This window comes from Coturnix japonica, chromosome 9, assembly GCF_001577835.2.
Source record: "Coturnix japonica isolate 7356 chromosome 9, Coturnix japonica 2.1, whole genome shotgun sequence".
NCBI lineage: Eukaryota > Metazoa > Chordata > Aves > Galliformes > Phasianidae > Coturnix > Coturnix japonica.
In genome coordinates, this window is record NC_029524.1 from 3,824,568 (window position 1) to 3,842,010 (window position 17,443).

General features: G+C 40.8%; 1 protein-coding gene across 1 annotated transcript; it reads left to right on the forward strand.

Annotated features, from left to right (window-relative positions):
- The first annotated feature begins 4 nt into the window (after positions 1 to 4).
- On the forward strand, positions 5 to 16,375 carry SEPTIN2 (septin 2). The gene is made up of 13 exons (XM_015871080.2): positions 5 to 112; positions 1,978 to 2,010; positions 2,462 to 2,582; positions 4,645 to 4,731; positions 5,051 to 5,174; positions 6,169 to 6,303; positions 8,001 to 8,118; positions 9,062 to 9,163; positions 9,336 to 9,481; positions 10,320 to 10,403; positions 12,055 to 12,112; positions 12,889 to 12,998; positions 13,388 to 16,375. The coding sequence occupies exons 2-12, from the start codon at positions 2,002 to 2,004 to the stop codon at positions 12,988 to 12,990; spliced, it is 1,086 nt and encodes a 361-aa protein (XP_015726566.1). The 5' UTR covers positions 5 to 112; positions 1,978 to 2,001; the 3' UTR covers positions 12,991 to 12,998; positions 13,388 to 16,375.
- Positions 16,376 to 17,443: the final 1,068 nt, after the last annotated feature.

Consider the following 17,443-nt stretch of genomic DNA (forward strand, 5'->3'; position numbering starts at 1 on the left):
CGAGGGGGCGGGGCCTGAGGGTGAGGGGGCGGGGCCTGAGAGAGAGCGGGACGAGGCGCCCCCCCCATTTCCCTCAGAGTGAGTGAGAGCGGGAGCGGCGGCAGCGCGTCAGGTGAGGGGACATGGGAACCTCCTCCCTTCATTAGGGGCGGCCTGCAGCCTCCCCTCAGCCGGGGATGGAGGTTGGGGCGGCCGTGTAGGTTTATGGGATGCTCAGGGATGAGGGATGAGGGCTCCGGTGGTGGGAGCGGGCCGTGGGTTGTGGGGCTGGTGATATCCCGTCTGCATCCGCCCGGTTGGGAGCCCGTTAGTGCGCATGGCCGTGTGAGAGCTCGAAATCCCCGTGGTGGGGTGGAGGATGGGGGTCGGGGATGTGGTTTTACTGTGTGGGAATGGGGAGAGCTGAGGTGATAAGGGGGAGAAAACGCGTTGGGCCGGGCCGGGCTGGGCTGTGCTGTGCTGAGCTGGAGGGTACGGAACACGCCGGGCTGCTCCGCTGCCAGCTGCACACAGACGGTGTGTGTCTGTGGGAGCGGCCGGCCGCTGCCCTGGAGCTGTGAGACTGGGAGAGCAGAGAGACAGCACTGCTCACAGCCCGTGTGTCTGCATATAGAGCAATGCTATATAGAGCTCTGCTTCGTGTCCTGCTGGCTGTGGGAAAGTGAGAAATGGCTGGGTGGAAAGGCGAGCCTCAGGGAGGATGCTCCGGCACCATCCGGTTTGGGTTGGCGTTCGGAATTCCTCATGGAGAATGGAGAAGTGGGGCTGGATGACATCACCCGGCAGGAAACGCTTCTTATCGGAGCCTCCCGAGGAGCATCTCCAGCAGCCGAATGCTCCATCGCTCCCAGATCAGCCGACTGATGGAAACGCTGCCGTTGCAGATGGCAGATTTGGTTTTTAGAATGCATTCTCACTGCAGAAACAAGCTGCCTGGTTTTTATTCTGTATATTCTGTAATCAGGACGACAGATCTTTGTGAGTTCAGCAAATGGCTTCGATGTGTGGTGCTTTTAGTTGGCCATCTTGTTGTCCGAGCAAACTGCCCAGGGTCAGATAGGAACTGACCTGGAAGGGTGGGAAGAGCAAGCAGGGCTGGCATATAGAAAGAGCCAGAGTAATTTCCTACTGACAAAGTAGAAGTCTGCTAGAGGGACAGCTCTGATCTGTGGCTGCTGTGAGTGGGAACAGATACCTTGTTGGTTAGAGAGGGCAGGCCAGAGGAGGAACTGGAAAGGGGACTCAGAACATGCATCAACTCATGCTGATGTTCTTATATTGTCAGAGTATGGTTCCTTGAAATCATGCGAGTAAGCCTGATACAACCAACACAACCCTCTTGTGTTGGCAGGTCTCTGTCTATTTGGAGGCTTTCTTATAGAGGTGTCAGATTTTGCTTTTCCCATTTCAGAGTGAAGCAGCTGTGTGTGACAATCTTGGCTGCAGCAGTTAAAGTGGATGGTTGAGCTTGTCCTGACCAAAGAGAAGGAGGAAATGTTTCCTTTTGAAGCCCCACAGAGCACTCAGACATGAAAGGAAACATCGAGGGGAGGAGGTTTAAAAAGAAAAGAGTGTTTGGGTTGGTTTATTGAGCTTTGAAAAAAGCCATTTCCTCTGAATAGATGCCTCTTAGCGGCGTGTTGGGGTTTGGTTAGTTTCTGGAACGGATGTGAACTTCTCTTTTTCAGGCTGCAGTATGGTTTGTTGTACATCCAGTGCCTTTAGCGTTCAGTGTTCGTGTTGCTTGAGTTCATTGCACACTGATGTTATAATAGGAATAAAATGGATGCTGGGAATTCTGCGCCTTGTTAACGCTGGAGATCCAGCTACTGGTCCTCAATGGAAAGCTACCTGTATGTTCCTGTTCTAAGTTAGCACTTAAAGCAAATAGTGATTTGTTAGGGATTATTATTACTATTATTATTATAATTCTCATGCTATTTTTAATAACGTGGGAATCGTTTTTTGTGCTTTCAGATTTGCACCTGAGCTTCCATTAAAATGTCCAAGGTAAGAATAAGATTTGTGCCCTCAAACTGAACATTCTAAGATGGCCCTTTTGTTTTATGAGTTTCATCTTCACACACCACGTTACCTCATCTTTGGTGGGGCTGTGTGTGCTAAACTTGCAGTTCACAAGCATGAGTGAATTCCCGTTTAGAAGATGATAGTGAATGACTGACTTAAACCTCTGTAGTGAACTGATGCTCCCAGAAGGATGGAGTTGCACACAGGAGGCTCCATATTATGTTTGCACTCTATTTTTTGGTTCCCGAGACCTTCTGGAGAGAAGGGCAGTGGGCTGAGCTTTGGGAAGCCAAATAATTTATGAGATTTCTGATCTTATTTTCTATGCTTTTTTTGTGGTTCTAGTTTATCTTATTAGAAACGTCTAAGGAAAACAATCACCCAAACAAGTATGTCTTGAATGGTTGCTTATTATTGTCTTATTTTATTTCAGCAACAGCCTGCTCAGTTTACCAATCCAGAAACCCCTGGCTATGTTGGCTTTGCAAACCTCCCCAATCAGGTCCATCGGAAGTCTGTGAAAAAGGGGTTTGAATTCACTCTTATGGTGGTTGGTAAGGAAGCATTTTGTTGTATTGCTCACAGTGAGTTCTCTCTGTATCACAAACCGTGTATGATAATCATTTTGTTGCTGAAGTGAAAGAACTCTGTCTTGTGCTCCAGTGATGGTTACTTCCTTCCTTCTGTCTCACAGGGTTGGAGTCTTCTACTCAAGGTTTAACTTAAAATTGTTCTAACGTATGAATACAGGCTCTGCTGGCTTCTTTTCATTAAGATAATAGTATTAAACTACTTGTTATGCTTCTGTAGTTCAAAAGAATCTGCATGGGCTACATCTTTCAAAGGAGAAGGTGGGACAGAACCTGATAGTGAGAGCTGCTGATTGTTTGGGATCCCAGTAGTTACAGGCAGCATTTATCCTTTAGCCTGTCATTAGCTTTGCCAAATGGCAGCCCTTGTTTTGCTTTTGACCCATTTCTGTCTTCAGCAGCACGGTGCTGGACTGCACTGGTCCTTATTTTTGGCTTCTAAGAACTTGATGGTGGTTGGTTCCTGTTACTTGGGGTGGAGAAGTAGAAGAGAGCAGGGACATGGGTTAATAAGGTTATACGGCATGCTAAGTACCTTATAATTGTTAGGAGTCATTTAATTTTCACTTCATTGGATTTGCTTAGGATAATACCATAATGGATACCTTACAAAACCTAAGGGTAGAGCCAATCTTTAGATGTTCCAAGTTGTGGTGTCTGCTGTGATTCTTCGGCATTTGCTGTTTTTTGGTCCTATGCGTGAGAAACAGGGATGTGCTTAATATCCAGATCTCTCAGGTAAATGGCAAATAGTGCTACCTAAAATAGTTCTGGTAGGAAGCCATACAAAATTATCCAGACTAAGTGGTTATTTCTGCTGCCTGCTGAGATAGAAGGCAGTGGAGGAATGGCATGGTAGCAGGGTAACAGAGCAATTAGCCCCCTGTGCCTCATCTGACTGTAATGTTGCCTGCCACTATTCAAAGGGGTAAATGGAGACTACAGCAAGAGAACTTGCAAAAAAAGGAACTTTGCTGGAGGTTTTGAGTGATGCTGTAAGATAAACTGGCAGAGGGAGGAGCTGATGGAAATGAAGATAAGCTGTGCTTTAAATTGTTGATTACTTCAATAGTTTGGAATGTTAATTTTTTTCCCTCTTGAAATATGCATGGGATTTAAGCATGTTCCACATGGCCTATATCACAATGTCTGTATTGAGCTGTAACTCTTCAGTAACCTGCCACATTTCTTACCTTCTGATCAGGACTTTAATTTATTAATACTCAGAGTCAGAAAAAGCTGCTGCTTCTCCTTGACAGAGACAAGGAAACTGATTTGTTTTAGATACACTGTTTACCCAGCCTGAAAGCAGGCAGTGTGCTGCAGGTTAAAGTCAAAGCTGTCTTGGTTTTGCTGAACTGATGCCATGTAAGCGTTAAATAACTCTGTCTGCATGTCTCTTTCGCTGCTAGAGGCTGCATTGGGAAAATCTGATTTTCAGAGAGGTGTTCTGTCCAAGAATAGCAGCTCCTGCTCAGATCTTGACTTAAAAATAATTCCATGTCATTTGTTTTGTTCAGATATCTTTGTCAGGCTGCTGGTATCATTTTTACTTCATTTAAAACAACCTCAAAAAATAACTCTTACATTGAATTCCAGTACTGAGCCATTTAAGTTGCTGGTGTTCTTTTAATTAATGCTGTGAACATCTTTAGCAGCTTAGTTGGCTTTCCATCACTTCCAATGGCTCTGTCAGTAGCTGTAGGAGAAAAGCCTTTTTGTGGTTCACTTTGGTAATCCCCAGGTTCAGCAGTGAAGGTTTGCTTTGTGTGCACACTCAGCAGGCATATCACATTGCTCTCAGTTTTTTCTCTATTGCTTCTCAGTGTGTATGAGCTTCTATGTTCTGGGATGATAGCACAAAAGCTTGCCTGAAGTTATAAGCTGTAAGTCTTTGAATGACAACTAAAAGACTTATACTAGATGTGGTGAAAAAAAAAAACACATATAGTTGGATATTGCTTTCTGGTTACAGTTGAGATTAATTATTCAAATATATTGAGTCTATCTGTACATTGAATCGCAGGTGAATCTGGACTGGGAAAATCTACATTAATAAACAGCCTCTTCTTGACAGACCTCTACCCAGAACGGATAATCCCAGGAGCTGCTGGTAAACACACTCTTCTAGTTCATCTCTTCTGACAGTTTTGAAGTGAATTCTTTTATCTTTGGGTGTTCATAAATAGCCACGTTATTATATTTCAACCTTAAGGGAAAAAGAACTGTTATGTGTAGCCTGGTGTTGCTTTCCAAATTACTGAGTACTTCTGTTTTTCTCAGTCAAACACTTTTCACTTGGTTTCTATATAAGACTTGAGCTAAGTAAGCCATCTCAGTTTTCTAACCTGCTATTTAATCTTCTGATCTTAGCTCAGAATAGGCTGCTCTTATCGATTCTATTCTGAAACACCAAACTTCTTATCTTTTAGAGAAGATTGAACGCACTGTGCAGATTGAAGCCTCCACAGTTGAAATAGAAGAGAGGGGTGTGAAGCTACGTCTGACAGTCGTAGATACACCTGGATATGGGGATGCTATCAACTGCAGGGATTGGTATGTACATAGAACGTCAGCCATCACACGCAGATCAGTATAAATCCGCTTTGTGTTTGCATGGAGGGGTGGTAGTGAAAATAACTACCTACTTCACCCTTTTTTGATGGGTTAAGTACTGAATCAGCGCTGCAGGGTTTTGACATTTCTAAAAAGTTAGTGTTCTAATAAGTACTGAGCAATAACGAGATGAATGGCATTCAGTTGTAGCCTCTGCTGCCTGCCTTCTGTCAAGAACTTGCTTGTCCATCTCAGCCATTCTCACTACAGTATCATACTGCCCTTACTTTCTGCTCCCCTTTGCTCCATTAGTAAAGACTTATTTGGGATCTCTGCTTATGTTGATTCTCCACCTTGACTGGGAATCAGAATGTCTCATGCAAGAGAAATGTTTTATTTATTCTTCCATTCAGCAGTGAACTGGTATTCCTGCATGCTTAGCCCATGAAGGAGTATAGCTGTTATCTCAAACTAAACAGATGTGTGTAAGGTGAATTGGTTCAGGGAGATGCAACTCAGAGCAATAGTGATGGAAGATTGCTGCATTTTTGCATCTGTTGCAGCTGCTGACTGTCTCGGCTCTTGCATCAGCATCAACAATTTAATGTTTTAAATCAATTTGTAATAAGAAAGTTAGGTTATCTTCAGTATGTGTTATTAATGCTTAGTCACAAGGTGAATGCTAACTCAAGAGCAATTTGCTTAGAAGAAATGTACTACTATGTGTAATGTATGCATATTTGATCTTAATATATATGCACTGTGCATATGTATTGTGTTATGCATAGCAGTAACAATTGCTTGTTATTTTGCAGTTCAATTGGAATGCTCAGATACGCACTTAAGATATAGTCTGCCAGCACCAGTAAATTACTTTTGCTCATCAACAGGCTGTTTTGTCAGCTGGTTGTCTTTTAATGTTACCTGTGAAAGATCACTAAAATTACTGGCCATTTAGCAGTGAGCACAGTTTAAGTCTCTGTTTGCTTTACAGTTTTAAGACCATAATCTCCTACATCGATGAGCAGTTTGAACGTTATCTGCACGATGAGAGTGGTCTGAACAGAAGGCACATCATAGATAACCGTGTTCATTGCTGCTTTTATTTCATTTCACCATTTGGTCATGGGTAAGTATTTCTGTCATTTTATTTTTGAAATGATTTTACTGCAGTGAATTGTTCTGGTGCCTGCTGATGTAGATCTTTAGAATCATTCCTTAAAGCAGGAGTAGAACTGCTGAAATTAATGTGTGTGTTCCTGTTAAGTCTGTATCTTTACATAGAGAATTAGAATAGTTGGAAGGAATTGAGAAAAATCATTATGTCCAACTGCCTGACCATCTTAGGTCTAACCAGAAGTTAAAGCTTATTAGTGAGGGCATCATCCAAGTACCTCTTGGACACTAGCAGGCACAGTGTGTCAACCACCCCTCTAGAAAGCCTGTTCTAATGTTTCATCACCCCCACAGTAGACATATTTCCTAATGCCTAATATGGACATCCCCTGGTGCAGCTTTGTGCTGTTCCCATCTGGCCTGTCATTGGTGACCAGAGTGATGAGATCGGCACCACAGTTTCCCCTTCTCTAAATTGTTGGCAGCAGCGAGCTTGCTTCTTAGCCTCCTTTATTTCAGACCAGACAGCATGTTCTTGGCCTCTCATAGGACATGCTATCCAGCCCTTTTGTCAGCTTTGTTGTCATCCTCTGGTCACTAGTATCTCCTTTTTACATCATTAAGCCCAGAGCTGCACACGGTATTCAAGATGAAGTTGCACTGATGCTGAATGTACACTGACTGGATATGCTGTGTTTGCTGTACCCTAAAGTGCAGTTCTCTCTCTTGGCCATGTGGACACACTGCCTGCTCATGCTGAGTCTGCTGTCAGCCAGCACCCTCAGATCCTTTTCTGCTGAGTTCCTATCCAGTCACTCATCTCTCAGGCTTGTCTGGCATTGCTTCATCCCAGGTGCAGAATCTGGCATTTTCCCTTGTTGCGTTTCATTCAATTGCTGATTGTCGAGTGCTTCATTATATCTAGATCACTCTGGAAGGCCTCTTCTCCTTTTGGAGAGTCAACGTCACCTCCCAGTTTAGTAAGGTCAGCAAACTTAATGAATTCAGAAGGAACTTCTGGATTCAATTCCCGTGTCTGGATCATTATTAAAAGCATTGAATGGAGTAGGCCCTAGAACTGAGCCCTGGAGAATACTGCTAGTGACTGGCTGCCAGCCAGATGTAGTCCCATTCACTACAACCCTTTGAGCTTTGCCATTCAGCCAGCTCATCACCTTACCTTATCATAGGAGAACAAATTACTAAGGTGGAACCTTCCCTTCATAAACCTGTGTTGACTCTGCCTGATAATAGCTCTTAAATGCCTTTCAGTAGTGTGCAGGGTAATCTTCTCCATAACTTTTCCAGACTGAGGTTAGATTAAGAGGTCTGTAGTTTCCTTGGTCTTGTGCCCTTCTTGTAGATGGCTGTAACATCAAATAGCTTCCAGTCAGCACAGACCTGATTCTTAAGACATTTGGTAACTGTTGAGAGGAGTCCTGATATAGCATCCACTAACCCACTCAGTTCCCTGGGGTGAGACCTGCCACACCCTGTGGATTTAGGAATGTTCAGCTGATACAACTTATCCTTAGAACTTCAGTGGCCCCCAGTCGTGCTTCTCCAGCTCAGAGGGCCAGGCAGCCTAAGATACATCATTAATAATAAAAACTGACCATCAAGTATCAATCCAGTGTTTACCTCAGACCTGATTAATGTTGATCCTTTATGTTAAAAGTAAATTAAACTTTTCCCATGTTTTATTCTTAGCCTTAAGCCTTTGGATGTTGAATTTATGAAGGCAATCCACAACAAAGTAAATATTGTACCAGTAATTGCAAAAGCTGACACACTTTCACTGAAAGAACGAGAAAGACTAAAGAAAAGGGTAAGTATTTTTCTAGCTTGCAGGAGAAATGTTTTGGCTATAGCAGTGTGGTCACTCAAGATGAGTCTCTTTCAACCTTATTTTGCCGTCTACAAGGAAAATATAATCTCTTATGCAATCTGTATTTAATTAACTTTATTTAATATGTGTTTTTATATCTTTAAAGATCTTAACGTTGGGTATTTAACTGAGAACTTGCCCTTCAAATGTTGCCTGTGAAATGGCAGATTGGTTACATGTACAGCTACACCGAGTCAATTTGGAAACCTGGAAGCTACATTTGAATGTGTTTGGTAGTGGTTGTTGCTCCCTCACCTGTTTGATCAGCTCCAAGGCAGAGACAAGGCATCTATAATCTGCAGAAACTTTGTTCTCAAGTAAAACTAGAATCTAGTAGCCTTCCCTAAGCAAGGAATGCCGTGCTTCAGTTTTGTCAGTTAGAGCTAAGGTGAAACAGGATAAATTGGAAGAGCAAATTGTTTCCATTGTTTCTGTAGCTTTGTTTAAAATTAAATTTCATGGCTGGTAATGCGTGTAATTCTAGCTGTAATAAAATGACAACAACAAAATGCTGTGAGGCTCAATTGCAGGTCTTATTTCTATAGGAAAAACAGTGCTACTGGGTACATAATTCTATTAGAGGCACTAATTTTCATAACTGAAGCTGATTTAATTGCAAATGTGGTTTTTAAGTAGTGGAAATTTTGGTGTGTTAGATAAAGCAGTAGGGAGGAAATGTACCACTGGTTGTCTGCGAGTGTGGGAAGCAGTCTTTGGAAATCATGAAGAAATGTTCTTTAAAAACACATAGTTGGCAAGTACTTTGATTTAGTAAGATAGGCCCAAGTTCTTAAGAGATTGTGTATAGCTTATTGGTTTACCTGAAGCTTTAAAAGCGCTCACTTTGTGTATATAATCTCAATTTCTTATATCAAAATCTCAGATTCTGGATGAAATTGAAGAGCATGGCATCAAGATTTATCACCTGCCTGATGCTGAATCTGATGAGGATGAAGATTTTAAAGAGCAGACCAGACTGCTGAAGGTATGAATATACTGTATCTTTTCAGACTGCTCCAGTGGCATTTAATCAAAATACATAAGTGACCTTTGAGACCCTGAATGAGTCACTATGGTTGTGTGCTCAGGCTTCTCTATTGGGAAGGTGTTGTTTGTCCTGGTTCATTGATAGTAGTCTTTGAATTTTGGATTTTCAGGCCAGCATTCCATTTTGTGTAGTGGGATCTAATCAACTCATTGAAGCCAAAGGTAAAAAAGTTCGAGGTCGTCTGTACCCATGGGGTGTTGTTGAAGTGGAGAATCCAGAACATAATGACTTCCTGAAATTGAGGACCATGTTAATGTAAGTTGAAAAAGTTCCAATTAAATAATAGTTTAACTGAAAAAAAATAGTCAGGAAGATTCTCAGACACCGGAAGTTGGGCTTGGGGGGGGGGGGTTGGGAAGATAATAGAATCCTTTAAGATGTGGAATTTGTCTGCAGAAAGCTGTGAGCAAGTTTGATCTAGTTGGCCTATGTAGGGATTGGACCCAACACCCTCCACAGATCCTTTCCAATATGGATAACTTAATGATTCTGTGAAAATAATCCTGTGTCTAAATCTTCTGTTGAACATATGCCCAAGAAAATAAAAGCAGGTTGCTTTTTACCTTGTGCTTGTTGAAAGATATCTATTTCTCAGTTATCTGTCTATATAAAGGTGTCTGCAAAGTATTAGACTTCAAAACTCTGCTTGTTAGCATCATAGAATGACCTGGGTTGAAGAGGACCATGATTATAATCTAGTTTCAAGCCCCTGCTATGTGCAGGGTCACCAACCAGCAGCCCAGGCTGCCCAGAGCCACATCCAGCCTGGCCTTGAATGCCTGCAGGGAGGGGGCATCCACAGCCTCTTTGGGCAGCCTGTTCCAGTTAAGTTTTTTCAGGCTTTGTTACTCCGCTTTCCCTACCCAACGTTGCTGTGTCGCATGGCTTATGTATGAGCTGTCTCAGAGACTTGGGTGCTGCCTGTTTGTTTTTTGTAGCACTGATTTAACTTCAGTCAGCTCTGAAATTGTCATGTTAAATGAATCCATGTGCTGAACACATTGCCACAATGCAGTGCTGAATGTGAGAGTTGCTTAACCAAGCTGAGGTAACACAGGTATGTCTTATCTCTTCACTTTTCTCATTCCTCTAGCACCCATATGCAAGATCTTCAGGAGGTGACCCAAGATCTTCACTATGAGAACTTCCGTTCTGAGCGGCTCAAACGAGGCGGCAGGTTGTCATCTTATTGCTACAAGCCATGTCTTCATCTGAGTTCATTTCTTGGTCTTCTCTCTGTCCTCCCACCATTTAACTGCAGCTCTCTAGGGACAGTTAACAATAATTCAATCGGTTTACGTTCACTGTAAGAAAAAGCATGATGTTAATATGAGTCAGTTGTGTCCTTAAAAGAAGCACAGTTAAATCTCTGCTTTAAGGTTTGAACACGGTTTGAAGGGTGTATTCAAGGCAAATCCATAGGGAAAATGTATGATAAATACCTTCCAAATACATGCAAGTTAGATAAGTGCTGATACATTAAAATGAATCGTTTCTTAGACTTGTATATCTGGACTTTAAGAAAGCGGCTTTAAGGAAAGAAAGTCCTCCTGTAGTGCTTTATTTAACATGGTATGAATATATAGTTCTCTTTGAAGAGCAGTCAGGATAATGTCTTTCAGTCCTCTTTTGGGCTGTGGTAAAAGAGGCAGGTAGAACACCCTGTTCCTAAACAAAATAGCAGTCTCTGAGTTTTGTGAGTTCTTTATGAAGACAGGGTGTTTCCTAACTTAAATGTTGCTTGTCCTATTTCAGCCACTAGAGGGTTTCATAATTGCACATGTCAGTGGGTTTGATATATTTTTCAAAGTGTTTTCATTCTGCTGTTGAAATAGATTTTGTCACATGCCCAGTCTGCTTTCAGAAATGGGAGTTTTTGTCTGATTTGCACTTTTGCTGATTAAGAGGTCTGTTAGCAGATCTTCCACATTGCAGCTTGGGAAAAAAAATGTACTTGCAAGGTGGTATGAAATGTTGAAAATACAGCATGTGCAAATAGTCTTATGTTCAGTTTCTCAGTGTAAAACTGGGATGTTCTCATTAAGCAGCAGTTTCCTTAGATACAGATGGAGGTGTTTACTGGACTTTGACAGAAGCAATCAGTGTTTGGATTTTACTTTCACATGTTACACCCAAGGAATCTTTGGAGTTGGGGAAGAGCAAAAAAGGTGACAGTACTATAAAAATAACCCAACTTCAAACTCTTAAGTGGAGAAAAGGATAAAGGATGGAAGGATGGCAGATCTGTGCAGTGGTTTGCTGCTTTTGTGGCTTTGATTATGAGTAGCTTAGAAATGTGTGCAGATATATCCTAGCAAGTTTACTCAAAGATAAGTGTACTTACTTATTGAATGGCATTCACTTTAAGCACAATGCTGCTGTACTGAAAACAGGATGAGGGTCTTGCTATCTCTTGGTTTCAGCTTTTTATTTACTAAAAGCTTTATGGGGAAGAAGCATAGTTTGATACGTGCCTTCCAGATGTTTGATAGCAAATGTGGTTTAGACATTAGAGATGAGAGATCTGTCAAAAGGAGGTTCCACCTGGGGGTAACGAGGTTTCAAGGTTCCTAGATATTAACAAAAAATATGGAAGTAACATGTAAAATATCTTGTCCAGCGTTGTCTTGAACTTGTTTTGATTTGGCTGTATTGATTTTATTGCACCAATGAAAAATAATTGAGCACAGTGTACTCAGATTTGAGTTGTGTGGTACTCCAGTTGTAGTCAATTAAATTAACATGATGCTCTACTTGAGTAATGTTCCAAAGTGGTTTTCACTGATGTCTACAAAGATGTTATTGAACAATATTTTTTTTTATCTTAGGAAAATAGAGGATGAAGAAGTAAATAAAGACCAGATTCTGCTTGAAAAAGAAGCTGAAGTAAGATGAAAAGTCTCTGTTATTTGGATGCAGGAGTTTTATCTTTGTTTTGGGATAAGCGATTTTATATAATCTTGATAATTTGTGATGGGAAAGATGTAATGTTCTAATATCAAACTATGCAAGGTACAGTAAAACCAGAACATGGAGAGGTGTAGGGGTTCTCTGAGTACTGACTTACTGGAACAAGAGCAATGTCAGATTTCACTGTACTGGTCAATAATGGATGTTCTGCATGTTGTGTGGGAAGGGAGAGCCATCCTCATATAATAAAGGTTCTACACTTAGTAGTTTCAAACTGAGGCTAAAAGATCAATTCAACTCTGCAGCAGTGGAGGAAACAGTGGTAGGAACTGCCCGGAATGAAGGACAATGTGGAAATTCTCATTCTGCCACTGTGATAAATCCATAATTTGTAGCTCTAGTTGCTTTAGAAACAAATGTAAGAGCTTTAGTAAGTGATTTTGGCATTTCAGCAGCGCCAGTCTGACTTATTGAGCTTTGGGGTAAGAAAAGACTTCACTTTAGGGATGCTTGAATGTCCCAAGTTACAATAAGGAGGTTTATTGGTTTCAGTCAGTGAATTTCCAGCCTCTTACTGGTTGGAATATGAGTGGTAGAAAAGCAGTCTTTAACCTAAGATAGCAACTCGTCAGATCAGGCCAATGCTGATGTGTATTCTGTCTTTAATAATAATCATTAATAGTGTGGTGACAGCAAAGAATCATATTCTGAATTGAGATAAGGCTAAAACTTCACTTATGCTATATTTCCAGCTTCGTCGCATGCAAGAGATGATTGCAAGAATGCAGGCGCAGATGCAGATGCAAATGCAAGGTGGAGAAGGAGACAGTGCAGTTCAAGGACACAATGTATAAAGCTTTTGGTAAGATGTTCAAATAGCCATAAAGATTTAAAGAGATCTCTTTTTAGATATGGATGGTACTGAGAAGCTTTGGAAAAAATACTTACAAGTTGGGTTTGCATAGGTTTCAGTATTCGTTTTCATTTTATAGCTTAGCTGGTGTTTGTGAAGGGGCCCAAACTACACAGCAGTGTGATTTTTATAAGTGTGTGTGTATATATTCATTTTTTTCCCCAGAAATACTACACAGGTCAATCTTGGAAGGAGTCTCGCAGGTTGTATAAGCAGGTGGTTCTCAATCTCATGGTGAACTCATTGTTTCATTGTGAATAGGAAAATGTCTACTACTTTGTTTTCCATATATATGAAGATAGCAGATCTTAAAATGTGTATTTTTGACTTGTTTGCAGTTTCCCTTTTACCCTGGCTTAAAGGAGTCACTGTGGAGTTGAATTGTGGTGGCATTATGCCGGAAGGAATGCCTTGTGCTCAACGTGTGACTTGGAGATTATTTTGGAGTTTAACATGGAAATGCATTGTGGTAACTCTTGTGATACGTATTTCATAACACGTAGTCAGTATTCTATATATTATATACCTTTGACGTTGCTTTTGTTTAGTAGTTCTTATATTAAGCTTATTTTCAGTTTCCCATTGTAATAGGGTTACAAAGTAGTCATCAATACTTCTCTTGCCTGACATGATGTCAGGTGACTTTCTTTAATATGAACTCCCTGTTTTTAATTTTGTGTTATGTTTAGGATTAAGCATCTGTTGTGGTATCCTGTTCAGTAGTGTCTAATAGTCACTAATTAGGGAGTCCTGCAAGGCTGGTTTTATATTTTTGCAGTGTTTTCAGGTGTGTCTGTGAGACCTTAGCCCTTCCTCTGTCTCTGCTCAGTGCTGATTTCCTTGGTCTCTGTAAGTATCTAATTAAACTCCAGGCATGCCTTGTCTTAACAAAAGAACTAAGAGGCAGTACTTCCATAAGGGCAAACTCCATTTTATATGACAGGCATCGTGTCCTTCAGATTTAATGCTGAAGGATATATGTTCTTTTATTGCTTGCCTAAAATCTCTTCCTCTATATTGCAGATAATTTTTAAGAGTTTCCTGTAGATCAGCACAAATCAGTCCTGCTGTTTCCTGGCATTGCTGTAGCCACATAATCTTAAACGATGCTGATACATTAAATGAGATAAACCCCAAAGAGTAGTTTTCTATGCACGAGTGTGTTTCCATATCCAAATATATGAAACTGTATAGTTACTGAAGAGTATTTTCATACTATTTCTAGGGCATTGCAAACTTAATTGTAATAAAAAACATACTACACACTTCTCTTTCTACTTCAAAGTGATCTGTGCCTGACAGGATCAGTGCAAACTGTATTTTAAGGTTCTGCTCCAAGATGGAGTATTACTTCTGAGGTGGCTCCAATATGCTATGCTGTTTTTAATCTTTTTTTAAAGGCCAAGGTCACTTTCCTTAACACTGCCAGGAAAGGGAACTGTGTTTTGAGCTTGACTGCATATCATGGCAGGTATAGTTTGCGGTCCATAGTAGCAGCTGTAGTGTGCAGCTCCATATGTGCTGGCTGATAAGGATAAGCAGCCATGTGCTGTGCTTGGCTTTTTGAGTACTTCTGATAAAGCCAGCAATTGGGTTTACTAATGTGAATAGTTGTTATCTGAGCAGCTAATGAGTAGATAAAACTCCAGCTTTTCCTCTCTTCTGAGCTCAGGTGTAGCAATGATTTTTAGAGTTTTTAAACTTTTATTTGAAAAGAAGTGGTAAGATTTCTACAGCTAACGTATGATTTCAGTGGTACTTAAATAGCAGACTGATATTTAATCTAGCCAAGCAGCTGAAATTTCTACCTGCCTGCAGCTGCTGTTTATGAATTGTTTTGTATTTGAATCTTTCTAAAAATGTGAAGTAAAATCTTCCATCGTTGCCTTTTCTAGGAAGCTCCAGTTTGCTTTGCAAAAGCAATTCTCAGTGTTCCATGACTCGTGCAGTCTTCCCTAATCACCACTGATGTGAATAATGGCAACCTTTTATATATTTAGATGCACAGAAGCACAAAGTCCTATTTTGTCAAATAAGTCTGTATAAAGCTTGAATGCAAAAGCACACACTCCAGAGTTCTTGTCTTGCTTTTTCTAGACAACATACAGAAATAAGGTGGCAGTGTTACTGGGAAGAAACAAACAATAATCCACAGCACCTTATTTCTAAACCTTTTGGTACGTTTCTGTGAATGAGTTGTCAGGCTGGAGGGGCCACTAAGCAACATATCTGCTGTAGGTACCCCTGTTCTTTGCAGGGCAGGTGCTCTTTAAAGGTCACTTCCACCATATACATTTCTGTGACTCCAGATATTCCAGAACAACTTATTATACACTCCTATCACTAAATAGTTTGTGAACTCCCATCCTATTCTTCAGTCGCCACAAATGTGCTTTGTTCTGATTCTGCAGCGCTTTCCTACTTTTAAGCTACCAGTTTAGTATCTCTAAATGCTCTGAGCAAAGTATGCTTCAGGTACTGTTCACTTTGCCAAGGAGAGCAAGCTGTGTAATATTATTTTCACATATAAGCTTAGTAGGGTAAGGTAATCTGCAATAGCAATATGAACCAGTACTTGAACTGTGAAACCTCAAATGTGTTTGAACCAGACCCTGGTTATACATATAACTCTGTGTGTGTGTTGGTTTTACTTTGTGTTTGTTCTTTATCATGGGAACAAAGGCAAATTGTTTGTGCTTTTAGTGCTGTTTGGTCACTACCTGTGGAATTACTTCAGGCTATGTCTTATTCTTGGCAATAACATGTATCTATTGAGATATTTCATCAGGGCTAAGCATTGTGGATGATTCTTAGGCAATAAATACTTTCATGTATATTTTTTCATTGGAAAAATAAGTTTATGGCACTTGTAGTCATCTGTCTTTCAGTTAAAACAGCTTCTTGAGTCCCTTGGGGGTGATCTGATCTGCCAGTGGTGCCTGATATCAATGAAGGGTCTCTTTCTCCTTCACGTTTCCTGTGATGGCCTTGATGTCAGGGATGTGTGGTGAGACATAAGTGAGACCACCATTCTCAGATTGAAGCTTGTCTAAAAAGAAATCAATCAGCTACTGGTAGAAGAAAAGTATGGGGACAAAAGGTTGATGTTTGTTGTGCTCAACTGGCCACGGTTTGTTTTCTGGTACAGCATTGTTGGAGTTCCTATTTTAGAAGTAAAAGTACTTTTGAATTTGCAGAGCTTTATATTTGGTAGCAAAAATGACTTGTTCTTGGTACAGGAATCTTACTGTTATATTCTGTTTTATGTACTGTCATTAGCCAAGGCTATAATAAAAATGCTAAAATAAAAGAATACGTTTTCTTTTGTTTTGATTCCTTATTATAATCGACCCTGGCAATGTTTATTTGTGGTGATGTGTTTTAATTATAAAGGAGTCATTCAGGCATGGTGTAAAGAGGACGCAGTGATGAACCTGCATTTGTTATGACCATTAAATGTTGTGTGTGTTCAGAGTTTATTGGTATAGTGCATTTCCCAGTGGGTGTTCCCAGAGTTCTGACTACAGGACTTTGCTTCTTCAGCAGCTCTCACCAAGTATGTGCCCCTTAGTTATTAAGTTAACACGCAATGAAGCTGTTTGTAGGTGTTGTTTTAAGTGCAAGGGTTGTTGCTGTTACAGGCTCATAGCACCTCATTTTCAGATTCCTGAACTAACTTGATATCAGAGACGTCCATTCTTGTTCAGTTTGAAGTGTGTCGCTCTTGTACATGCCCTGATCTGTTGAGCTCACTTCAGACTGCTGTCTTGGATTGCTTTGTGTTGCTGGAAGGTGCACGTTATGCTGTGAGACCATGACACAAAAAGACTTACGGGTGTTGTGACTCTTTGTGTATTGCTTTGATTGTATCTGGGATTTTCAGAGCAGATCCTTTTTGTCAGTTGTAGAGGACTTATCCTGCAGGATACAAACCCACCTCTGGGAAGAAGCACCAAAAAGAATTACACTAAGAGCTGCACAATGAAATACCTGAAAAGCATTATAAGTCTTCTGGATGTGTTCTGTGCATGCGAAGAAAAGGATCATTGTGGATGAGGACTGAAATAGAAAGGTAAAACTGACTTGTAAAGCACCTCATAAAGTTGGGCAAACACATTGGAAGCTTTTCATCCAGAGTAAGAATTGGGATTTCTGAAGATGTGAATGACGCTATTGTGGTCTAAGTATTAAAATCACAACCTGCAAAATACAGCTAACTGTCCCACCTCCAAGGCCTTCGTGCATTAGTTACTGTTGATGGTGCTAAGAGGAATGTTACACTGATCCATTTTTGTAGGCAATATTGTTTAACTTAAGTACATAAGTGTTGAAGCAGGTTTAATTTTAAACTGGCTTTATAAAGCATAGCTCTCATGTTGTTCTAAAGGAATTGC

Bases quoted from the DNA above. Each gene is read 5' to 3' on its own strand.
- SEPTIN2 (XM_015871080.2), top strand. The intron at 5,175-6,168 runs GTATGTACATAG...TTTGCTTTACAG, and splicing joins GCTATCAACTGCAGGGATTG to TTTTAAGACCATAATCTCCT. The intron at 9,482-10,319 runs GTAAGTTGAAAA...TCATTCCTCTAG, and splicing joins AAATTGAGGACCATGTTAAT to CACCCATATGCAAGATCTTC.